This window comes from Sander lucioperca, chromosome 21 (assembly GCF_008315115.2).
Source record: "Sander lucioperca isolate FBNREF2018 chromosome 21, SLUC_FBN_1.2, whole genome shotgun sequence".
Lineage (NCBI taxonomy): Eukaryota > Metazoa > Chordata > Actinopteri > Perciformes > Percidae > Sander > Sander lucioperca.
The window spans coordinates 19890724-19910554 of NC_050193.1; the positions used below are offsets into that span (position 1 = coordinate 19890724).

At 44.9% G+C, this 19831-nt stretch overlaps 2 protein-coding genes and 2 long non-coding RNA genes across 4 annotated transcripts in view; 1 reads left to right on the top strand and 3 right to left on the bottom strand.

Moving 5' to 3' along the window:
• LOC116060877 (ceramide synthase-like) overlaps positions 1 to 5256 on the bottom strand; it is a 31651-nt gene extending 26395 nt beyond the window's left edge. Inside the window, exons 1-2 of the mRNA XM_031314636.2 lie at positions 4973 to 5256; positions 2009 to 2092 (exon numbers count right to left, since the gene is read on the bottom strand). Of these exons, the coding sequence (XP_031170496.1) occupies positions 2009 to 2092; positions 4973 to 5091 (203 nt within the window). The 5' untranslated portion in view covers positions 5092 to 5256. The remainder of the gene's footprint in view (positions 1 to 2008; positions 2093 to 4972) is intronic.
• A 655-nt stretch (positions 5257 to 5911) lies between these two features.
• Positions 5912 to 12598, bottom strand: LOC118494110. The gene is made up of 3 exons (XR_004896167.1): positions 12587 to 12598; positions 6964 to 6965; positions 5912 to 5961 (listed from the first exon to the last, which is right to left on the bottom strand). It is a non-coding gene; the product is annotated as an uncharacterized LOC118494110 (long non-coding RNA).
• A 3151-nt stretch (positions 12599 to 15749) lies between these two features.
• nlk1 (nemo-like kinase, type 1) overlaps positions 15750 to 19831 on the bottom strand; it is a 21979-nt gene continuing 17897 nt past the window's right edge. Inside the window, exons 10-12 of the mRNA XM_031314633.2 lie at positions 19014 to 19212; positions 17811 to 17904; positions 15750 to 16110 (exon numbers count right to left, since the gene is read on the bottom strand). Coding sequence (XP_031170493.1) covers positions 16062 to 16110; positions 17811 to 17904; positions 19014 to 19212 — 342 coding nt within the window. The 3' untranslated portion in view covers positions 15750 to 16061. The remainder of the gene's footprint in view (positions 16111 to 17810; positions 17905 to 19013; positions 19213 to 19831) is intronic.
• LOC118494105 overlaps positions 17355 to 19831 on the top strand; it is a 14178-nt gene continuing 11701 nt past the window's right edge. Inside the window, exon 1 of the long non-coding RNA XR_004896162.1 lies at positions 17355 to 17620. This is a non-coding gene — a long non-coding RNA (uncharacterized LOC118494105). The remainder of the gene's footprint in view (positions 17621 to 19831) is intronic.

The window sequence follows — 19831 nt, forward strand, 5'->3', positions numbered from 1 at the left end:
ACATGTTCCACCAAAACAAGTTCCTTCCTGAGACTATTTAGCAGAGGCACCGTGGCTCCGTCCGGAGCTTAGCCCCGCCCACGATGATTGTGATTGGTTTAAAGAAATGCCAATAAACCAGAGCACGTTGTTCTCCCATCCCAGAATGCTGTGTGGACTAGACAGACCTTCCTCTGCAGCTCTGTGGAGGAGGGTCTGGCGGATGAATTAGGTGCTTTAGGGCAGTGTTTCTCAAATGGGGGTACGTGTACCCCAAGGGGTACTTTGGAGGACTGCAGGGGGTACGGGAGCACTTTTTTCTTTTTCTTTGTCAGTTTTTAAAGTTTTTGTCACTTTTTTGATACTATTTTCCACCTGTTCTTGCCTTACTTCCTTCTTTCTACTGACTTTTTCCAAATGTTTACGTTTGTTTTTAAAGTTTTTGTTGCCTTTTGTCATCATTTAAATGTTTTTCAGTTACATGGCTGATGTTTGGTAGATCTATCGCTGGTCAGGGGGTACTGGGCTTAAAAACACAATTCAAATGGGGTACATTATTAAAAAAAGTTTGAGAACCAGTGCTTTAGAGAGTATTTGTGGCAGCAGGCGTGTTTGTGAGGGAGTCAGGATAAAGAAGAGTGTGTGTTCGTGGTGATGAAGGAACATGTCAGCCAGAGCTGACTGGGGGGGGCTACACACAACAGTTAGCATGAGCCAGACTGATGTCATGAAGTGGTGTATGTATGACACGCCAACTCGTACGCCATTATTGGCGTGTTATCAAGACGCATACTCTCTTTTTAGTGTGTTTATCAACACAGTTTGGCCTCCATTGACTTACATTACCTTGAGATGGCGTGTGAATTGACGCCGTAGAGAGTAGTATGAAAAGGTGAAAATCTGTAAGGAGGTTGGTCGGGGGGGAGGATGGGTCTAACGCAGGACTTTCACCAGGAGACCGGGGATCAGTTCCCGCGTGACATGTTTCCTAAACCCAACCGTAGTCTCGTGATTCCACGCCACGTGGCTTTAGAAAGTGGCGTGTATGTTCACGCTGTGATGTTGCAGACTGCCGTCCGCTGTATACAGTGTAGACATACACACTGATAGCTCAAAATGCGTCCAGATAACACGCCACTTGGCTTTAGAAAGTGGCGTGCATGTTTACGTGAAGTCATGATGTCACGTTGTCATGTTGCATGAGTGGTCCTCGTACAGTAAACGCAATGAGTCTGTGTTACCCTATTTGACAGAAATCATTTATGCATTTACCTGTTATTTCTGATAATTTGAAAAACAAACACGGATATTACGCTCCAGTATATGAAACCCAAATTAACAAAACTGGTTAAAAAAGAATCTGAATATTTGAATAAATCCCCGGGAGACTCTGGAGATAAACTGAGATTAGCAAGTTCATGTTCTGCTTGTTCAACGGTTGTTTGGTAAATTACTCTTAAACACATTTAAAGAGGATTTGAATTGCTATTTTTATTCTCAATTCTTATCATTTTGGTGCTGGGGGGTTGGATAAAACCTCTTCATCATGACTTTGCGTAAACATACACGCCCACTTTCTGGTTGAGTGAGCTGTAGAGCCAGGTGGCTGTAGAGCCAGGTGGCTGTAGAGCCAGGTGTATGTCTGGACGCATTTTGAGCTTACAGATCTATCATCTATCTATCTATCATTTTGAGCTATCAGCGTGTATGTCTATGCTGTATACAGCGGACGCCAGTCTGCAACGTCATAGCGTGAACATACACGCCACTTTCTAAAGCCACGTGGCGTGTTATCTGTACGCATTTTGAGCACCATATACAATCCCAAGGTAATGTAAGTCAATGGAGGCCAAACGGCATTGATAAACACGCTAAAAAGCGAGTATGCGTCTTGATAACACGCCAATAATGGCGTACAGATTGGCGTGTCATACATACGTCACCTCATGAGATCAGTCTGGCAGGGTGGACCCTGTCAGAGGAAGAAGAAACTAAAGAAGGTGAAAGAAAAGGAGAAGGAAGTGCTCACCTGTCCTCCACGACGTCCCTGCAGGACGAGGTGATGATCCATCCGGCCGATGAGGCCATGACGGCCTGGACGGACGACACCAGACTGAGAGGACGGAAATAATCTGTTAAAGGGAAACTATGCAGTTTTTTATCTTAAAGTGCCCATATTATGAAATTTGGGGTGTTATGTCGTGTCTCTGGTGCTTCCACACACATACAAACTTTGATAAAAATCCATCCATGGTGTTTAGAGTGAGATACGGTTTCTGAATGTGTCCTGCCTTCAGTCTCTGGGTGAGCTGGTCAAAATCGGTGACGTCACAAGCCGAAACAAGCTGGCTAACCGCAACCATTAGCTTGTAGCGTTAGCATGCTAACGCTAATGCTAACGCTAGCATGCTACCTCGTTCTCAATAGCAAAGCACTGCTACAACACACAAATTCACCAGAAGTTGTAGAAACAGCCTTTCTTTTACTGTCTATGGAGCTAGCTAGCTGACATGATCTACATCTGAGCTACTGAGCATGTGCAGTGCAATCAAAGATAGTACAGAAGAAGAAGAAAAGAGGTCTCACTCTGTAGCTAAAACAGAGACCAGCTGAAAAGAGGATCTGCAGCAGTGAGAGAGAGCGGTGCAGTACAACAACAATATGGTGTTTTTAGAAAATTAAACCATGTAAACCTATTCTGGTACAACCTTAAAATACAATTATGAACCTGAAAATGAGCAGAATATGGCTGCTTTAATTTACTTTAACTGAACAGTTTCGGAGTCATTGGAATGGTTATATGACTTTTTTTTGGGTTGAATGCTGGTCGTCCTAGCGCCTGTGAGCAGAAAAACCACCCTCGCAACTTCAGCGTCAGGAAGTATGGTGTGATATCAGGAAGTATGGTGTGATATCAGGAAGTATGGTGTGATATCAGGAAGTATGGTGTGATATCAGGAAGTATGGCGTGATATCAGGAAGTATGGCGTGATATCAGGAAGTATGGTGTGATATCAGGAAGTATGGCGTGATATCACGGTATGATATTTTCATAAACGGACATTTCAACCTCTCCGTTTTCAAAAATAACATTGTGCACAGCTGTCAGTTTTCAGAAAAGTGTCCGTTTACACGTTCCCGTGTATATATGCCGTCAAGAGCACGCCAGACCTGTAGGTGGCAGTGTAACGGGAAGCTCCAGCCCACGTTAGCCAATCAGAATCCAGAAAATAGCAACAACAGCAAGGAATCACTTCCTCTCTCTTCTCTTCCTCACTTCCTCGGCTGCCTAAACCTCCGTTTGTCTCAGTTTACATGCTAACGTGCAAACTAAGTTCTCCAAAATCTCCACTCTGGCTGGAGTTTTTAGAAAGACTTGTTTTCAGAGGAGAATTCTCCGTTTGCGTGTAAAAGAAGGACACAAACGAAGGGACATGTCTCCGTCTGTAAAAATAACCATGTACAGTACGTGTAAACCAAGGGGGTCAGCTTCTCCTCGGACCGCGAACCTCCTATGGCGCCATGTTGATGCTACCAAGCCATCACCTCCCGTTAGCATCCCATTGACTGCCATTCATTTTCATGCTAACAAGCCATCACCTCCCGTTAGCATCCCATTGACTGCCATTCATTTTGATGCTAACAAGCCATCACCTCCGTTAGCATCCCATTGACTGCCATTCATTTTGACGTCACTTTGACAGAGAATAACTTTACATCTGAAGAGTTTAAAGACTCTATTTGTCCATTGTTTATTTCTAAAGAAACACGACAATGTATAAAAGGCTCCATTACCTTGTAGCTCACGTTATGGCTCCGTAGCAGACGTTTTTATAAAAATAGGCTAACGATTGGGTCATAACCACGAGACTTACTGTCTCATAGTAGAGGAATTACCGTATAGTACAGGAGAAGCTCTCAGGCAGTTTGGACTTCCATTAGCTGTTTAAGTTTAATTACTAATGTTAACTATCATTTTAGTGATCAATAATTAGCCTGTGTCTATGTTATCTCCTTACATATACCTACACTCTCCGTCTCTGCTAGATTGGGAATGATTGAGATTTCTCTTGGCACAGCTACCAGAAGACTTCCAACTTTCAGACAGGTTGCTCACGTCACATCTACGTCTTCAAGCTCAGTTGGAGGCTGCTCAGTAACGCTCAGCCATCACCGGGAAAGAGACTTCACTGGTCTCCGTCCAGAGACACGGGACCTGCTGGTCCATTATATATACTGTCTATGGTGTAAACGAGGTATTATACTTCCTCACCTTGTTCCTTATTATACGTCTGACCTATACGGCCACTAGAGATGTACCAGTCAGAACGCTGCTGGGACACACCGTCTCTTTGCCTCTTTGCATGGGCAGAGTTCATTTGCAAAAACAAATGCACAAATTAACCCTTCATGTGTTTTCTTCTTGAGCTCTCAGGGCCACCGTACTTTAAGACTCCAGCATCACTATGACAACACGGTGCCTTTTGCTGCAGGAGTGTAAACAGCAAACAGAACATTTAAGGATATACAAAAAAATAGACATATTTGTGCCTCTGTAAAAAATGTTCAGTGTCACATTAGAACAAGTCGTCTCTCATTAGAGACCAGGATCAGGTCTGTGACCAGGATCAGGTCTGTGACCAGGATCAGGTGTGTGACCAGGATCAGGTCTGTGACCAGGATCAGGTCTGTGACCAGGATCAGGTCTGTGACCAGGATCAGGTCTGTGACCGAGATCAGGATCAGGTCTGTGACCAGGATCAGGTCTGTGACCAAGATCAAGATCAGGTCTGTGACCCTAACCCAGTGTTCAAGACCAGTTCACATTTTATTTTAGGAGGCTCACGGTCAATGTGGGGACAAAGAAGCAGGTCCCCACAAGGTTAGCATAAGTCAATGTAGTGTGTGTGTGTGTGTGTGTGTGTGTGTGTGTGTGTGTGTGCGTGCGTGCGTGTGTGTCTGTGTGTGTGTGTGTGTGTGTGTGTGTTCTTACCGTGTAGATACGATGGCAGCGTCCCCCTCGCTCCATCCCATAATGTGTTTCAGAGTCTGTTTGGACAGCAGGAAGAGTCCGGGGAAGAAGACGGAGCCGGCAGCCATGAGGGCCGACATGGCTCACCTGGGGGTGTGTGTGTGTGTGTGTGTGTGTGTGTTTGTGTGTTTGTGTGTGTGTGTGAGAGTGTGTAGGTGTGTAAATGTGTCTGTGTGTGTGTGTGCTGGGAGTGTTACAGAGTGAGGACAGGTGTCCAGGAGCTCAGAGAGGAGGATCAGCTGGGAGGAGCTGCCACCTGTCAGAGGGAGGGACACAGCTACTCCACCACAGTTTTCAGCTTCTTAACTCGACCATTTAGATTTCCAGATTCAGATTCAGATAACTTTATTAGTCCCCAAGGGGGCAATTCAGTTTTACAGCCAACCCATCCATTAAGGGTTAAAGTTAAACTTAAAAAGTACATTAGCACGCAATGTATATAATGTAATGTTATGAAATAATAAAATAAAATAAACAATAAATAAGTACTGCAGCAGTCATACATCCCCGTGTATACATAACATCCACACATTTACACATGATCCAATCATTACACACACACACACGCACGCACACACACACACACACACACACACACAGACACACACACACACACACACACGCACACACGCACAGACACACACACACGCACACCTCCCCCACACACACACACACACAGACAGACACACACACACACACACACACACACACACACACACACACACACACACACACACACACACACACAGACACACAGACAGACACACACACACACAAACACACACACACAGACACACACACACACACACACACACACACAAACACACACACACACACACACACACACACACACACACACACACACACACACACACACACACACACACACACACACACAGACAAATCCGGCCACTTGCAGATTTTGATCTGGCCCTCATATCAATTTTGGCCTACCTAGTTTTTGGCGCTTTATCCGACAATTGTGTCCCTTTTTTTGCCATTTTTCCTATGATGGCTGAGGAACTTGTTTGCTGACATTTTTAGGGCTTTATGGGGACCAAACTGTGAATGTGACTATATGAGACATGCAGGAATACAGTCAAAAATATTTGACTTTTTTTCAATTGAATAAAAGCATGTCAATAAAGTATACATGTCTGGCCCTTGATGTGATTCTCTTTTTCCAGTGTGGCCCTCTGGGAAGTTGAGTTTGACCCCCCTGCTGTACACCCTCGCCCGCTTGATATGCAAACTGTAGAGGATCTAATTTATCTACAGTTAGGGGGATGATTGTGTCCTTCAGGATCTTTTCAAAGCACTTCATTACCGAGGAAGTTAGTGCAATTGGTCTGAATTCATTGAGGTCTTCAGGAGATTTAGTTTTGGGGATGGGTCTTATTGAAAGATAACTGTGAAAGCCTCACTAAGCTGCTCGGCGCAATAGCGCAGCGTAGGCCACAGATAGCGCCATATTTTTATGCTACTTTATACTTGTACTTCCCTACATTTGTCTGACAGCTTTAGTTACCGTACAGATGCACTTACAAGGAGTTTGCCTTGGTGCATGCATAAACATATTAAACAATTAATACAGAAATAAATATGTGTAATATAATGGTTTAACTAACCCTAACCCTAACCCAATAAGAGGCTGTATGGATGAGTGCAAAACTGACAAACAAATGTTGATATTCTGCAGAACGAGGACTTTTACTTTCGGTACTTTAAGCTTACTTTGATGCAGATTCTTTCGTACTTTTATGTAAGTAAAACTTTGAATGCAGGACCTGTATTTGTATTTCTACACTGTGGTATTAATACTTTTACTGTAAGTACTTCTTCCAGCTCTGGTGAAGTGCATTAAACAAATCAGCGACTAAAGGAGCCGAAACCTTCCTCTAAAAACAGAAATATAAATGTGAAGTATTCACCGGCTAAGTTAAATTTAAGACTTCTGTAAAACCTTTTCAATACTAGAATGAAATATTAACCCAACTTCCTAAAAGAAAAGAAAAAAAAGAAAGAAGACTTACTTTATAAATCCCCTGAGGGATTAACGTGGAACCTGGGAAGAAACTTTGTTTGGTATGAAATCAAATTATGAATGTGCAGAAAATATGCTTTTACAGCTGAAAACAATATTTTAAATCTAACCACCAACATGACTTTGCGTAAACAGACACGCCCACTTTCTAAAGCCACGTGGCGTGTTACTCCGGATTTCCACAGGATTCAGAACGTCTGCAGCCCGGCTCCACTGCAGAACGGCTGCGTGCTCCGCCGTCCGTCAATACCCACCAGGTCTGGATTTGTTGCGGCACGGCTGACAGCTGTAGTCACGAGGACCCACGAGATCTCACGAATTCACGTAGAATAGAACCACAAAACCAGCACCAGTTAGTTTCATCCAGAGGAGTAGAGGGGAAACTACTCTGAGCTGTGTTTTCAAGGTGTAGTGCAGGGAAATATGATCCACCGTGAGCACGCTGGATTTTACTTTTTAAACAAACGAGATCAACGTGTTGTACACGAATCAACAGTTTAAAAATAACGTGACAATTACACAAACTGCCGTGAGACCGTGTTGGAATTGACGCCGTAGACCAGGGGTCACCAGGTAGCCCCCAAAGACCACATGAGTAGCCCTCAGGCCTGTTCTAAAAATGAAAATTGAATATTGATATCTGTTTCCCACCTTGTTAAGTCATTGTTGATAATTATTGTGAGAAATCATTAACGTGATCAGTGTCTTCACATAGATGACTATCAATCATTAATAATCATATATAACTAAAGGCAAACTGAGCAAATTAGTTATTTCAGAAGAGTGTATCAAACTGGTAGCCCTTCGTATGACTCAGTACCCATGAAGTAGCTCTCAGTTTCTAAAAGGTTGGTGACCCCTGCCGTAGAGAGTACTATGAAAGGCCGAAAATCAGCGTAGGGAGGTTGGTCGGGGGGGGAGGATGGGTCAAACACAGGAGACCAGGGACCAGGTCCCACGTGTCACGTTTCCTAAACTCAACCGTAGTCTCGCGATAACACGCCACGTGGCTTTAGAAAGTGGGCGTGTATGTTCACGTGAAGTCATGATGTCATGTTGGAAAATTGAGGTTTTTAAAATTATTTTGGACCTAGTACACGTCAATGAATTTGGGACTTTTTAAGACCTAAAATTTAGATTTTGAAATGTAATACTTTTTTTCGACATCTTGAGACCCTGATTTAACAGACCTGAGAGCGCTGATCGTCTCCCGTTGCTCTCCGCCAGACAGCGACGACATCGCTCCCGCGTGCCACGTTTCCTCAACCCAACCGTGCCGTTGTTGTCCAGTGTCCCGTTATTGTTTTTTCCTAAATCCAACCCGAGCGGAGCGGCCTCTAGCTCACCCAGTGGGAGCGTGCGCCCCATGTTGGCTGAGGCCTTTGCAGAGACGTGGGTTCAAATCAGACCTGCTGCCCTTTGCTGCATGTCCTCCCCCATCTCTGCACTGTCACTATCTAATAAAGGGAAAAGCCTCAAAAAAATTCTTTGAAAAAAAAAATATAACCCGAGCTCCAAATGCAACTTCCCGTTCTGGCGTCGACGTACACGCAGATAGCTCCTAATGCGTCCAGATAACCGGCAGCTTCCACAGGATGGGGAAAGGCTCCGGAACGTCGACGGAGTCATTAGGTTTCCATTAAAGTCAGTGTGTGTATAGTGTGTGTATTGTGTGTATAATGTGTGTATTTCCACTGACTGCAGAACGTCTGCGTCCCGACTCCGTCCCAGCTCCGGCGGTCCCAGCCCTCCGGAGCAGATACCAGAGCTTCTATTGTTGCCGGACGCCGGAGAGCTCCGCAGCAATTCAGCACACGGCAGATAGTGGAGGACAGGAAGTCCAGCACAGAAACAAAATAAACATCCGGTTAATTTTCAAAGTAAAATCCAGCGTGCTCACGGCGGATCATATTTCCCTGCACTACACCTTGAAAACACAGCTCAGAGTAGTTTCCCCTCTACTCCTCTGAATTCGTGAGATCTCGTGGTTCCTCGTGACTACAGCTGTCAGTCATGGCCGCAGCCGTGCCGCAACAAATCCAGACCTGGTGGGTGTTGACGGACGGCGGAGCACGCAGCCGTTCCTCAGCGGAGCCGGTCGCAGACGTTCTACATCCAGTGGAAATCCGGAGTTAGACAACGGAGGCCAAACGGCGTTGATGCACACGCTACAAAGTGAGTATGCGTCTTGATAACATAATGGCATACGGATTGGCGTGTCATACATACACCACCTCACGAGATCAGTCTGGGACCACAGAGAAATCTTTTCAGCACATTCACAGACTTCATTCACAGATTTTTAAAAGCTTTATTTACAACCACGTCCTCAAACATCAGGTCACAAACTCTCGTTTTGGGTTTTTATCCCAAAACCTTCAAGCTCACGTTGTGAAGGAGGGAGCTGTGAAGATCAGAGGAGCATCATCCAGTGTCCGTTTCTTTATTCAGCATTCACTACTTTAACTCTAAACATCTTTTTTTATTTTTTTAATAAGAAATTCAAGTATTTGTTGGGAACACAAGTCAAAAAAAACAAAAAAAGTTTCTTTGCTAAACGAAGACGAACATCAGTTTCATATTTATAATAAAAACATCAAGTTTCTTTTCATAGAAGAAAAACGAGTCTAACGTCTCGAGACGCCGAGAGGACGTCACCGAGGTAGAACACAACATGGTGTGGGTCTGTGTGTGTGTGTGTCTCTGTGTGTATGTGTCTCTGTGTGTGTGTGTGTGTGTGTGTGTGTGTGGGTCTGTGTGTGTGTGTGTGTCTCTGTGTGTGTCTCTCTGTGTGTGTGTGTGTCTCTGTGTGTGTGTCTCTGTGTGTGTGTCTCTGTGTGTGTGTGTGTGTATGTGTCTCTGTGTGTGTGTGTGTGTGTCGGTCTGTGTGTGTGTGTGTGTGTGGGTCTGTGTGTGTGTGTGTGTGTCTCTCTGTGTGTGTGTGTGTCTCTGTGTGTGTGTGTGTCTCTGTGTGTGTGTGTCTCTGTGTGTGTGTGTGTGTGTGTGTGTGTGTGAACAGAGTCAGGAGGTCATGGAGTTTAAAGGATCTCTACTCAACACAACACAAAAGAAAAAAAGTCAAAAAAGGGGAAAAAGTTTTCATTTATTGTTCCCTAAATTCAAGGGCGGGACTTTGGGTAGTTTTGATCATTAGATCCCCCCCCCCCATTAGATCCCCCCCCCCCCTAATGATCAAAACTACCCCCCCCCCCCATTATAATTTCCTTTGCATAAATGAAGACATTTGAAACATAACTTCATGCAGAAAAATTCACCAGAATTCAGGAAATGAAGTGTCAAAAGTGGAGGACCCCACCCCCCAACGATGAACCCAAAGTTACACCTGTGGGGTGAGATCTCCAAAAACTGAAATTGAGCTTTTCAAACACTTCATTTCCTGAATATTTCTGCAAAACTGTGTGCATTTCCCACATCAAGTGATGGTGCAAATGTCTTTATTTGTGTAAATGAATTTATCATTCAGATATATTTGGGAGGGGGGAGGGTGCACTGACCAGTTTTGATTATTGGGGGGGTGTAAATTAGAAAATCTGATCAAATCAACAAATGGTTCCCTGAAATGACTCGTCTGTGTGAGAAATGTGTGTATTAATTCGATCGACAGAAAAATGAAATCAATTCATTATTTCAAGTTATTTTCAAGCAGAAATCTTGAGTTCCAGCTTCTGCAGTTTGTTTTATAACTTTATAAACTGAATTATCTTATCGGACGAAAGAAACTCGTTCTATAGAAACTTTCTCGTAGAAACGATCAAAGTTTGTCATGAACTTATCTGCAGAGCTGCAAAATCTGCACATTACTCAGGGACGAGGTCATTTCATTAGTAACCCTTTCATCGCAGGTCAGTTTAGGAACTTCAGGACGCGTTTACATATTTTAAACTTATTTAACTGAAACCATAATCTGTCCTCAACCGTTTGGGGTCTGAAACGAGCCGCAGACGGGACTCAGGAAAAACTAAACCATTTCCCCTCCAAACTATCAGCAGAATCTACACTCACCTCGAGGATTATTAGGAACAGCTGTTAGGTTCATAATCCTTCAGGTGCATTTCTAGGAGACGATCAATCCGAAACGATCGATTGTGGCCCTAATTTCATATTTTATCTCTGCAAATTCAACCTGTGATGTCAAAAGTTTATACAAAATTGTCCAGAAAAAATGTTTATGGAGTAAAAAGGTATAATGTTACACGTAATGTTGATTTAAGGGAACTACCTCAGCAGTTGGAGGAAATATGTGCTGACAGCATGCAGAGGTCAAAATTTTTAGGGAACAATAATCAAAACGTTCTCCCGACTCTTTTGACTTTTGTTAAAAATCTAATCAGATCACAACAAACAAAAACAAAACTGCTAATAAAAATCACTTCCTAAAGATGAATTAAATAAAAATTACCACAAAATGTACGGGTTTTTTTTTTTTCGTGTATCATCGCCGACAAACTCAACCGATTGCACAGCATTCAAACCCAAATCCTCTCCGCGGGTTAATAAATATACACATGCAGATATACAAGTCGGCCTCGCAGACGCGCTGGGTTCCTGTCCAAGAGGAGCTGAGGTTTCAGGGGTTACAAATTAGGAAACTGAGGGGCCCGCGAGGCTCAGAGCCCCCCTGAGCCTCAGGGGGCCCCCCTGCCTGCCTGCCTGCTGGAGGTTCAGGACATTGAACATTAAAAAATCTCACATTGCCCTTTCAAAACACACGGTCCAGGAAACTGAGGAGCTGCTGAAACTAGAGCCAGGACGAGTTCTCAGGAGCTCAGAGACGTACGTTCAAACGTGACCAAACTAACTCCGCTGAATGTCGAGGGGGCCGGCACGCACGCCGCTGGCAACAGTTAACCGTTGTCGGAAAAGTTCCTGAGATCCTTAAAAAAAAAAAGGTTCCTGGAAAAGCCTGTGCAGTGAAAGCGTGTGGGTGTAGGGATCTGACTAATGGTTTCACACGTTGCACTACTTTATCTACACAGCGGTGCACGTCACGCTGCTGCTCAACATTATCAGACGGCACTTTCATTTCCATGAACACAAACTTTCTGCAGGCTCGTGTTGGGACGATGACTTAAAGGGTAACTACTGATTTTATCAACCTATGTTCCTATGTTTCTGTGTCTCAGTGACTGATGGAACAACTACCTCTGACTCTGGTCCAGTCTTAAGAGAGATCTGCAGGCAGCAGCAGAGAAACAAGCTGTAATCTAAGATAATAGGACGATGGGCCAGCTTGTCTTTACCTTCAGACTTCAGAGTGAGTAGTGACTCTAGAGTCTTAGTGAGAGGAACTAAGAGTCTCCCCTGTTCTTTCTGACCACGGTGGGATCTGGAGCAGGAGAAGTTAACCCTCTCCTTGATTTCATGTTGTTATAGAGAAGGAGGACCAGGAGAAGTTAACCCTCTCCTTGATTTCATGTTGTTATAGAGAAGGAGGACCAGGAGAAGTTAACCCTCTCCTTGATTTCAGGTAGTTTCCCGTCTTTGCACGTCCCTGTTCATTGAACTAAAACCCAATTAATTTCCGTTTTAGACCGATCAGTTTATATAAAATCCAAGCCTCTTTGAACGCATCACGGTGTTGGAGCTGGAGCAGCCTAAGCCAATCAGAGGTTAGATTTGATATTACAGGACAGAAATCTGGTGGGATGTAACTTCTTACAGTAGAAAGATTATTTACTGAGGATCAACACTGGTGCATCCTTATGTGGTCTACAGACGGGACACCTGAGCCTGGAACTAAAACCAGCAGCAGCAGCATTTCACGGACAACATGCGTCTGGCTGAAAACGTGGCGCTGCCTCTGGGCGCCGCGGCGAGGGGCGAAGAGCAAGGGGCGAGGTCACAGAAGAATCTGGAGGAATGACGTTAACGTTGTGACGGGAGGGTTTCACTTCACAGATACGCACACATCTTTCTGGGGGGGGGGGGGGGGTTTGGGGTAACGGCTTAAAACTAAAAAAGGGTGGCGACACACTCTTCAACAAACTCAATAAATTAAGATTTTTTTTATTTTTTATACGTCGCTTTCGGTTTCTCTCTCCGAAAAAAAAAGTTGCGGCGAGGAGTCAGCAGGAAAATATTAAATATGGAGATGGGAAGGAGAAGAAAACACAAAGAGCTGCCAAATGTTTGTAGTTTGGGCAACTTTTGGGCATCAATGTCTGGTTATCAACGTCTAGTTATCAACGTCTAGTTATCAACGTCTAGTTATCAACGTCCGGTTATCAACGTCTGGTTATCAACGTCTGGTTATCAATGTAATGTCTAGTTATCAACGTCTGGTTATCAACGTCTGGTTATCAATGTAATGTCTAGTTATCAACGTCTGGTTATCAACGTCTAGTTATCAACGTCTGGTTATCAACGTCTGGTTATCAACGTCTGGTTATCAATGTAATGTCTAGTTATCAACGTCTGGTTATCAACGTCTGGTTATCAACGTCTAGTTATCAATGTAATGTCTAGTTATCAACGTCTGGTTATCAACGTCTAGTTATCAACGTCTGGTTATCAACGTCTGGTTATCAACGTCTAGTTATCAATGTAATGTCTAGTTATCAACGTCTGGTTATCAACGTCTGGTTATCAACGTCTAGTTATCAACGTCTAGTTATCAATGTAATGTCTAGTTATCAACGTCTGGTTATCAACGTCTAGTTATCAACGTCTAGTTATCAACGTCTGGTTATTTAAATGAAATGAGCTGGTTTGACCACGGAGACGTCCAGAACACAGGACCTTCTTCCTGTGTTTACTTTCTTACTCCCGCCCCCAGACACATCTGACCAATAAGAAGAGTGGACATTTTCGTGTGATTTGTATTTTAGTACGCTAGGATTTTTCCAGGTGTGAAACCAAACCGAACAACGGGGGGGGGAAGAAATCGCTCCAAGTTTACTATTCATCAGCTGATCAGACCAGAACAAACGGCCTACAGGGGAGAAAACTTTCCTGTCACGTAGCTTTCAAATTAAAAGGTTGTGTGATCACACGATTTTGTTGACGTCAGACTATAAAAACTGTGGGATGAGTTCCAGATTAATCTCCTGATGGAACTCCGTCCCGCTGAATGAGGCAGGAACACCTAACACTGATCCAGGACCGGCCATCGCTCGCCGTGAGCCACGGACCCATCGCTCGCCGTGAGCCACATCGCTCGCCGTGAGCCACGGACCCATCGCTCGCCGTGTGCCACATCGCTCGGCGTCAGCCACGGACCCATCGCTCGTCGTGGGCCACATCGCTCGCCGTGAGCCACAGACCCCTTGCTCGCCGTGAGCCACATTGCTCGCCGTGAGCCACAGACCCATCGCTCGCCGTGAGCCACATCGCTCGCCGTGAGCCACATTGCTCGCCGTGAGCCACATTGCTCGCCGTGAGCCACATCGCTCGCCGTGAGCCACAGACCCGTCGCTCGCCGTGAGCCACATCGCTCGCCGTGAGCCACATCGCTCGCCGTGAGCCACAGACCCATCGCTCGCCGTGAGCCACAGACCCATCGCTCGCCGTGAGCCACAGACCCATCGCTCCCCGTGAGCCACAGACCCATCGCTCCCCGTGAGCCACAGACCCATCGCTCGCCGTGAGCCACAGACCCATCGCTCGCCGTGAGCCACAAACCCATCGCTCGCCGTGAGCCACATCGCTCGCCGTGAGCCACAGACCCATCGCTCGCCGTGAGCCACATCGCTCGCCGTGAGCCACAAACCCATCGCTCGCCGTGAGCCACATCGCTCGCCGTGAGCCACAGACCCGTCGCTCGCCGTGAACCACATCGCTCGCCGTGAGCCACATCGCTCGCCGTGAGCCACAGACCCATCGCTCGCAGTGAGCCACAGACCCATCGCTCGCAGTGAGCCACAGACCCATCGCTCGCCGTGAGCCACAGACCCATCGCTCGCCGTGAGCCACAGACCCATCGCTCGCCGTGAGCCACATCGCTCGCCGTGAGCCACAAACCCATCGCTCGCCGTGAGCCACATCGCTCGCCGTGAGCCACAGACCCATCGCTCGCCGTGAGCCACATCGCTCGCCGTGAGCCACAGACCCATCGCTCGCCGTGAGCCACATCGCTCGCCGTGAGCCACAGACCCATCGCTCGCCGTGAGCCACATCGCTCGCCGTGAGCCACAGACCCATCGCTCGCCGTGAGCCACATCGCTCGCCGTGAGCCACATCGCTCGCCGTGAGCCACAGACCCATTGCTCGCCGTGAGCCACAGACGCCATGATAAAATACCAACAACTAAGCTGAGTGGATGTGGGGGAGTTGTGGCTGTGGTTAAAACCTGCTACATCTGTTAGATTGCATTATTAACGCTGCGCTAACGCGCGGCGAACACACAGTGAGTAATGTGTTTTTAAAGAAAGAACCCCTTGGCGGTGTTTGGTGGTTAATGTCGTCGTGTTTGGGAGCACGGATCCGTGCACGGTGTCCCATAAAATCTGGTTTGCGAGCGAGCCCGCTCCGTGTGTAGAGTCTATCGCCCGTTTAAATTCAACCATATTGCACAGGGCTGGAATGACTTCAAAAATCAACTAAGCAACAGTTCTACCAAACAATTAAAACCATTATTTCTTAATGTCTCTACTAACATTGATGGAAAATCCAATCTAGTACCAAGTTCCTCTTCTTTCTCATTCCTCCACCAGCACTTCAGCGGCATTTAAAAAAAAATTCAGCACCGGAAAACACATCGAGCATCAGCTGTTTGGGTCTAAAAAATAAAAATAAAAAAGAGTGAAGCGGGAGTTTTCATATTCTGGAAACTTTGTAGATTTGGAGGAGGGAAAAGGGTCTTCAGGAGGAGCTCGGGTAGGTCGGGGAGCTTGGGTAGGTCGGGTAGGGTCGTTTGCCCTCCACACCTCGCCAGGGGAACAAAACAGAAAGGAGAAAGAAAAAGACCCAAACTCTTCAGTATTTTCACGGCTGATGAAATCCTTTCTCAAACTGTGCTGTCCCTCCTCAGGGGGAAGAGGAGGCCGTTCATCTCTCCTCCTTCCTGGACACCTTGGAGGAGTGCCATGCAGTGGACCTGAGGACAAACAACATTCAGCCATCAGTCTCAGTGGCAGCGTTTTGGTTCCAAAAAGCAGCCGAGAGCGTCTTTTGTTGCTATAAGTCAATCTATAAGTAGATGCGTGTCATTCGGTCTGCAGAGAAGGTGATTGGCTGCAATCTGCCGCCGCTCCAGGACCTTTACGCCACCAGGACTCTGAAGCGTGCTGGAAAGATTGTGGCTGACCCCTCCCACCCCGGACACCGACTCTTTGAGCCACTCCCCTCTGGCAGGAGGCTGAGGTCCATCAGGACCAAAACCTCACGTCACAAGAACAGTTTCCCCCCCGCCGCCACTAGCCTTATCAACAAGGCCTGGAAACCACCCTGACTCTCCACCCCGGCTCTTCATGCCACTCTCTCTGCTATAACGCTCTTTATTTTTTATTTATATTTTTATTTATTCTTTATTTTTAATTTTATACATACTGTGTACATATACTTATACTTATATTGTTTATAGCTATACTTATATTGTTTAATATTCCATCTAGACAATGTGTGACTTGCACCAACAACACCACAACAAATTCCTTGTGTTAAAAAACGTACTTGGCAATACAACCCTTTCTGATTGTGATTCTATAACAGCTACTGCTACAGTATCCTAGGGCGTTGATTTCAGAAAAGTTGAACTTTCAACTTCAAAAAGATGCTCTGAGCTGCAGAATAAAAGTCAGCGAAGTGCTCAGGAGTTTTCTGAAACCAAAGCTTTCTCCACGTGCCGTTGCCTCGTCTAGTTTGGATGAATCACACTAAGGTCGGCTTTCCCAAGTCTTTAATCTGGATCACTTTAAATGGACGCTATGTTTCCCTTGCTGTCAGACGGCCCTCAACGACGGGAACTCAGGCCGTTAGCTCTGCTTCTGGGCCGTTTCTCCAAACTTAGCACAGCTAGCATTGACACAGCTAGTGCTAGCATTTCCATTATTTATAACCCTATTGATTAGGGCTGCAGCTATCGATATTTTAGTAATAGTAGTATCTAGTAGTAGTAGTATCGAGTAGTATAACTGAGTTCCTCGAGGAACCGTTTCAGCCCTACTAGTGATTGAGTTGATTAGCAGCCTTGGGTAACATACGTCACTGCTTTTTGCTCAGGCTGAGTGGGCGTTCCCTTTTAACCCTCATGTTGTCCTTCTGGCCCAAAATTAACACTTTTTAAAAATAGTTTTGACTAATTTTCTGACGTTTTTGTCCCTTTTTCAAAGCACCTTTTTCAATGTTTTTGTCCCTTTTTTCGATGTTTTCGATGCCATTTTGCACCAACACCAACTTATTCCACTAGTTTTACACTTATTTTTGGAATTCATGGTCAATAAATCTCACTTATAAGAAATTATACCTAAATTTGAAATGATGAATGATTTTGACTAATATTAGAGGGACGTATGTTGATGGATAATCACAGATGTGTATCTCAAAGTTTAGACAGGTTTTAAGTCCATTTACATTTTTTCAAATTATACAAAATTGAATACCCAAAAGTCCTTGCAATTGTACTTAACGTTTTGGGTAATTTGGTTAAAAAGAAGTTTTGAGAACGGGTCAAATTTGACCCGAGGACAACATGAGGGTTAAAACCCCAGAATAGAACGAACATGAAGTCCTCCTTTAATGCCCGTCACAGCCTCATTTTGAAAAGTGATGAAGTGACAGAAGCAAAGCGTCCCTCACCTGATGAAGGTCTTGAAGGCAGCACTCTGAGGGTTGATGCACAGCGGCACTCGTTTGCCCTGCTGGTGCTCCGTGATGAAGCGATGGATTAACTCTGGTGTTCATAGACAAAAGGACATCAGCCGTCAGGATATATATATAGATATATATATATATATATCTATATATATATAGATATATCTATATATATATAGATATATATATATATTATATATATATATCTATATATATCTATATATAGATATATATTATATATAGATAGATAGATAGATAGATAGATATAGATATATATATATATATATATATATATATACACCCCCCCCACATCATCACATACCCTTCACCATACCTAGAGATTGTCATGGGGTACTTTCCATAAGATCATCTCTCAATGCAAATCAAACCAGCTATTAGGATAACTGAAATAAAACCATGACAATCTCTAGGTATGGTGAAGGGTATGTGATGATGTGGGGGTATGATGAAGGGTATGTGATGATGTGGGGTATGGTGAAGGGTATGTGATGATGTGGGGTATGGTGAAGGGTATGTGATGATGTGGGGGTATGGTGAAGGGTATGTGATGATGTGGGGGTATGGTGAAGGGTATGTGATGATGTGGGGGTATGGTGAAGGGTATGTGATGATGTGGGGTATGATGAAGGGTATGTGATGATGGGGGGGTATGGTGAAGGGTATGTGATGATGTGGGGGTATGGTGAAGGGTATGTGATGATGTGGGGGTATGGTGAAGGGTATGTGATGATGTGGGGTATGATGAAGGGTATGTGATGATGTGGGGTATGGTGAAGGGTATGTGATGATGTGGGGTATGGTGAAGGGTATGTGATGATGTGGGGGTATGGTGAAGGGTATGTGATGATGTGGGGTATGATGAAGGGTATGTGATGATGTGGGGTATGGTGAAGGGTATGTGATGATGTGGGGGTATGGTGAAGGGTATGTGATGATGTGGGGGTATGGTGAAGGGTATGTGATGATGTGGTGTATGGTGAAGGGTATGTGATGATGTGGGGGTATGATGAAGGGTATGTGATGATGTGGGGGTATGGTGAAGGGTATGTGATGATGTGGGTATATATATATGTGTGTATATACACACACACACACACACACACCATGCATCAAACAGAATGTAGAAGAATCCCGGTTGAGATGCGTTACATGAACATGCTGTGGTACCTTTTCCCTGCCACACAGACAGCAGGCTGTTCTCGTAGCTGTGGCTGAACGGCCGCTCGGCGACCGGCTCAAAGTCCCGCGTGTAAACTCGCCCGCTGGGGACCGAGTAGCAGCACTGACACATGCAGGTGTGGTAACGCAGGCGCCCTTCGTCCAGGTACGGGTGGGACAGAGCGTCGCTGCCAGAAATTCGTTTAGCCTGGAGGAGAGTTAACAAAAAAACTCAAACAACAAACAAGCATCGGTAACACTTTACTTGAAGGGATCTACATAAGACTGACATGACACATGAACCATAACTCTAACCGTAACTTGTCACGATGACACAACATGACATCATGACTTTGCGTAAACACGCCACTTTCCTAAAGCAGAGTGGCGTGTTATCTGTAGGGCTGGGCGATAGGGAGAAAATCAGATATCACGATACTCTTGACCAAATACCTCGATATATCGATATTGCGGCGATATTCTAGGGTTAACAATTGGCGCTTTAACAAAATATCTTCACACTTAGATTTTAGATAATTAATCATCAGTAATGTGGATATAATAACTAAGTGGTTAAAGGCAAATAATAGAACAGCTAGAACAGTCTGGTAAGTTCAGACAATGACATCACTTTACTGTAATACACCCTTTAAAACCAGGAGAAGACACATACATCATATCACAATATCCAAAATCTAAGAGGATATCTAGTCTCATATCACGATATCGATATAATATCCATATATTGCCCAGCTCTAGTTATCTGGACGCATTTTGAGCTATCTGCGTGTATGTCTACGCTGTATACAGCGGACGTGAATATATTA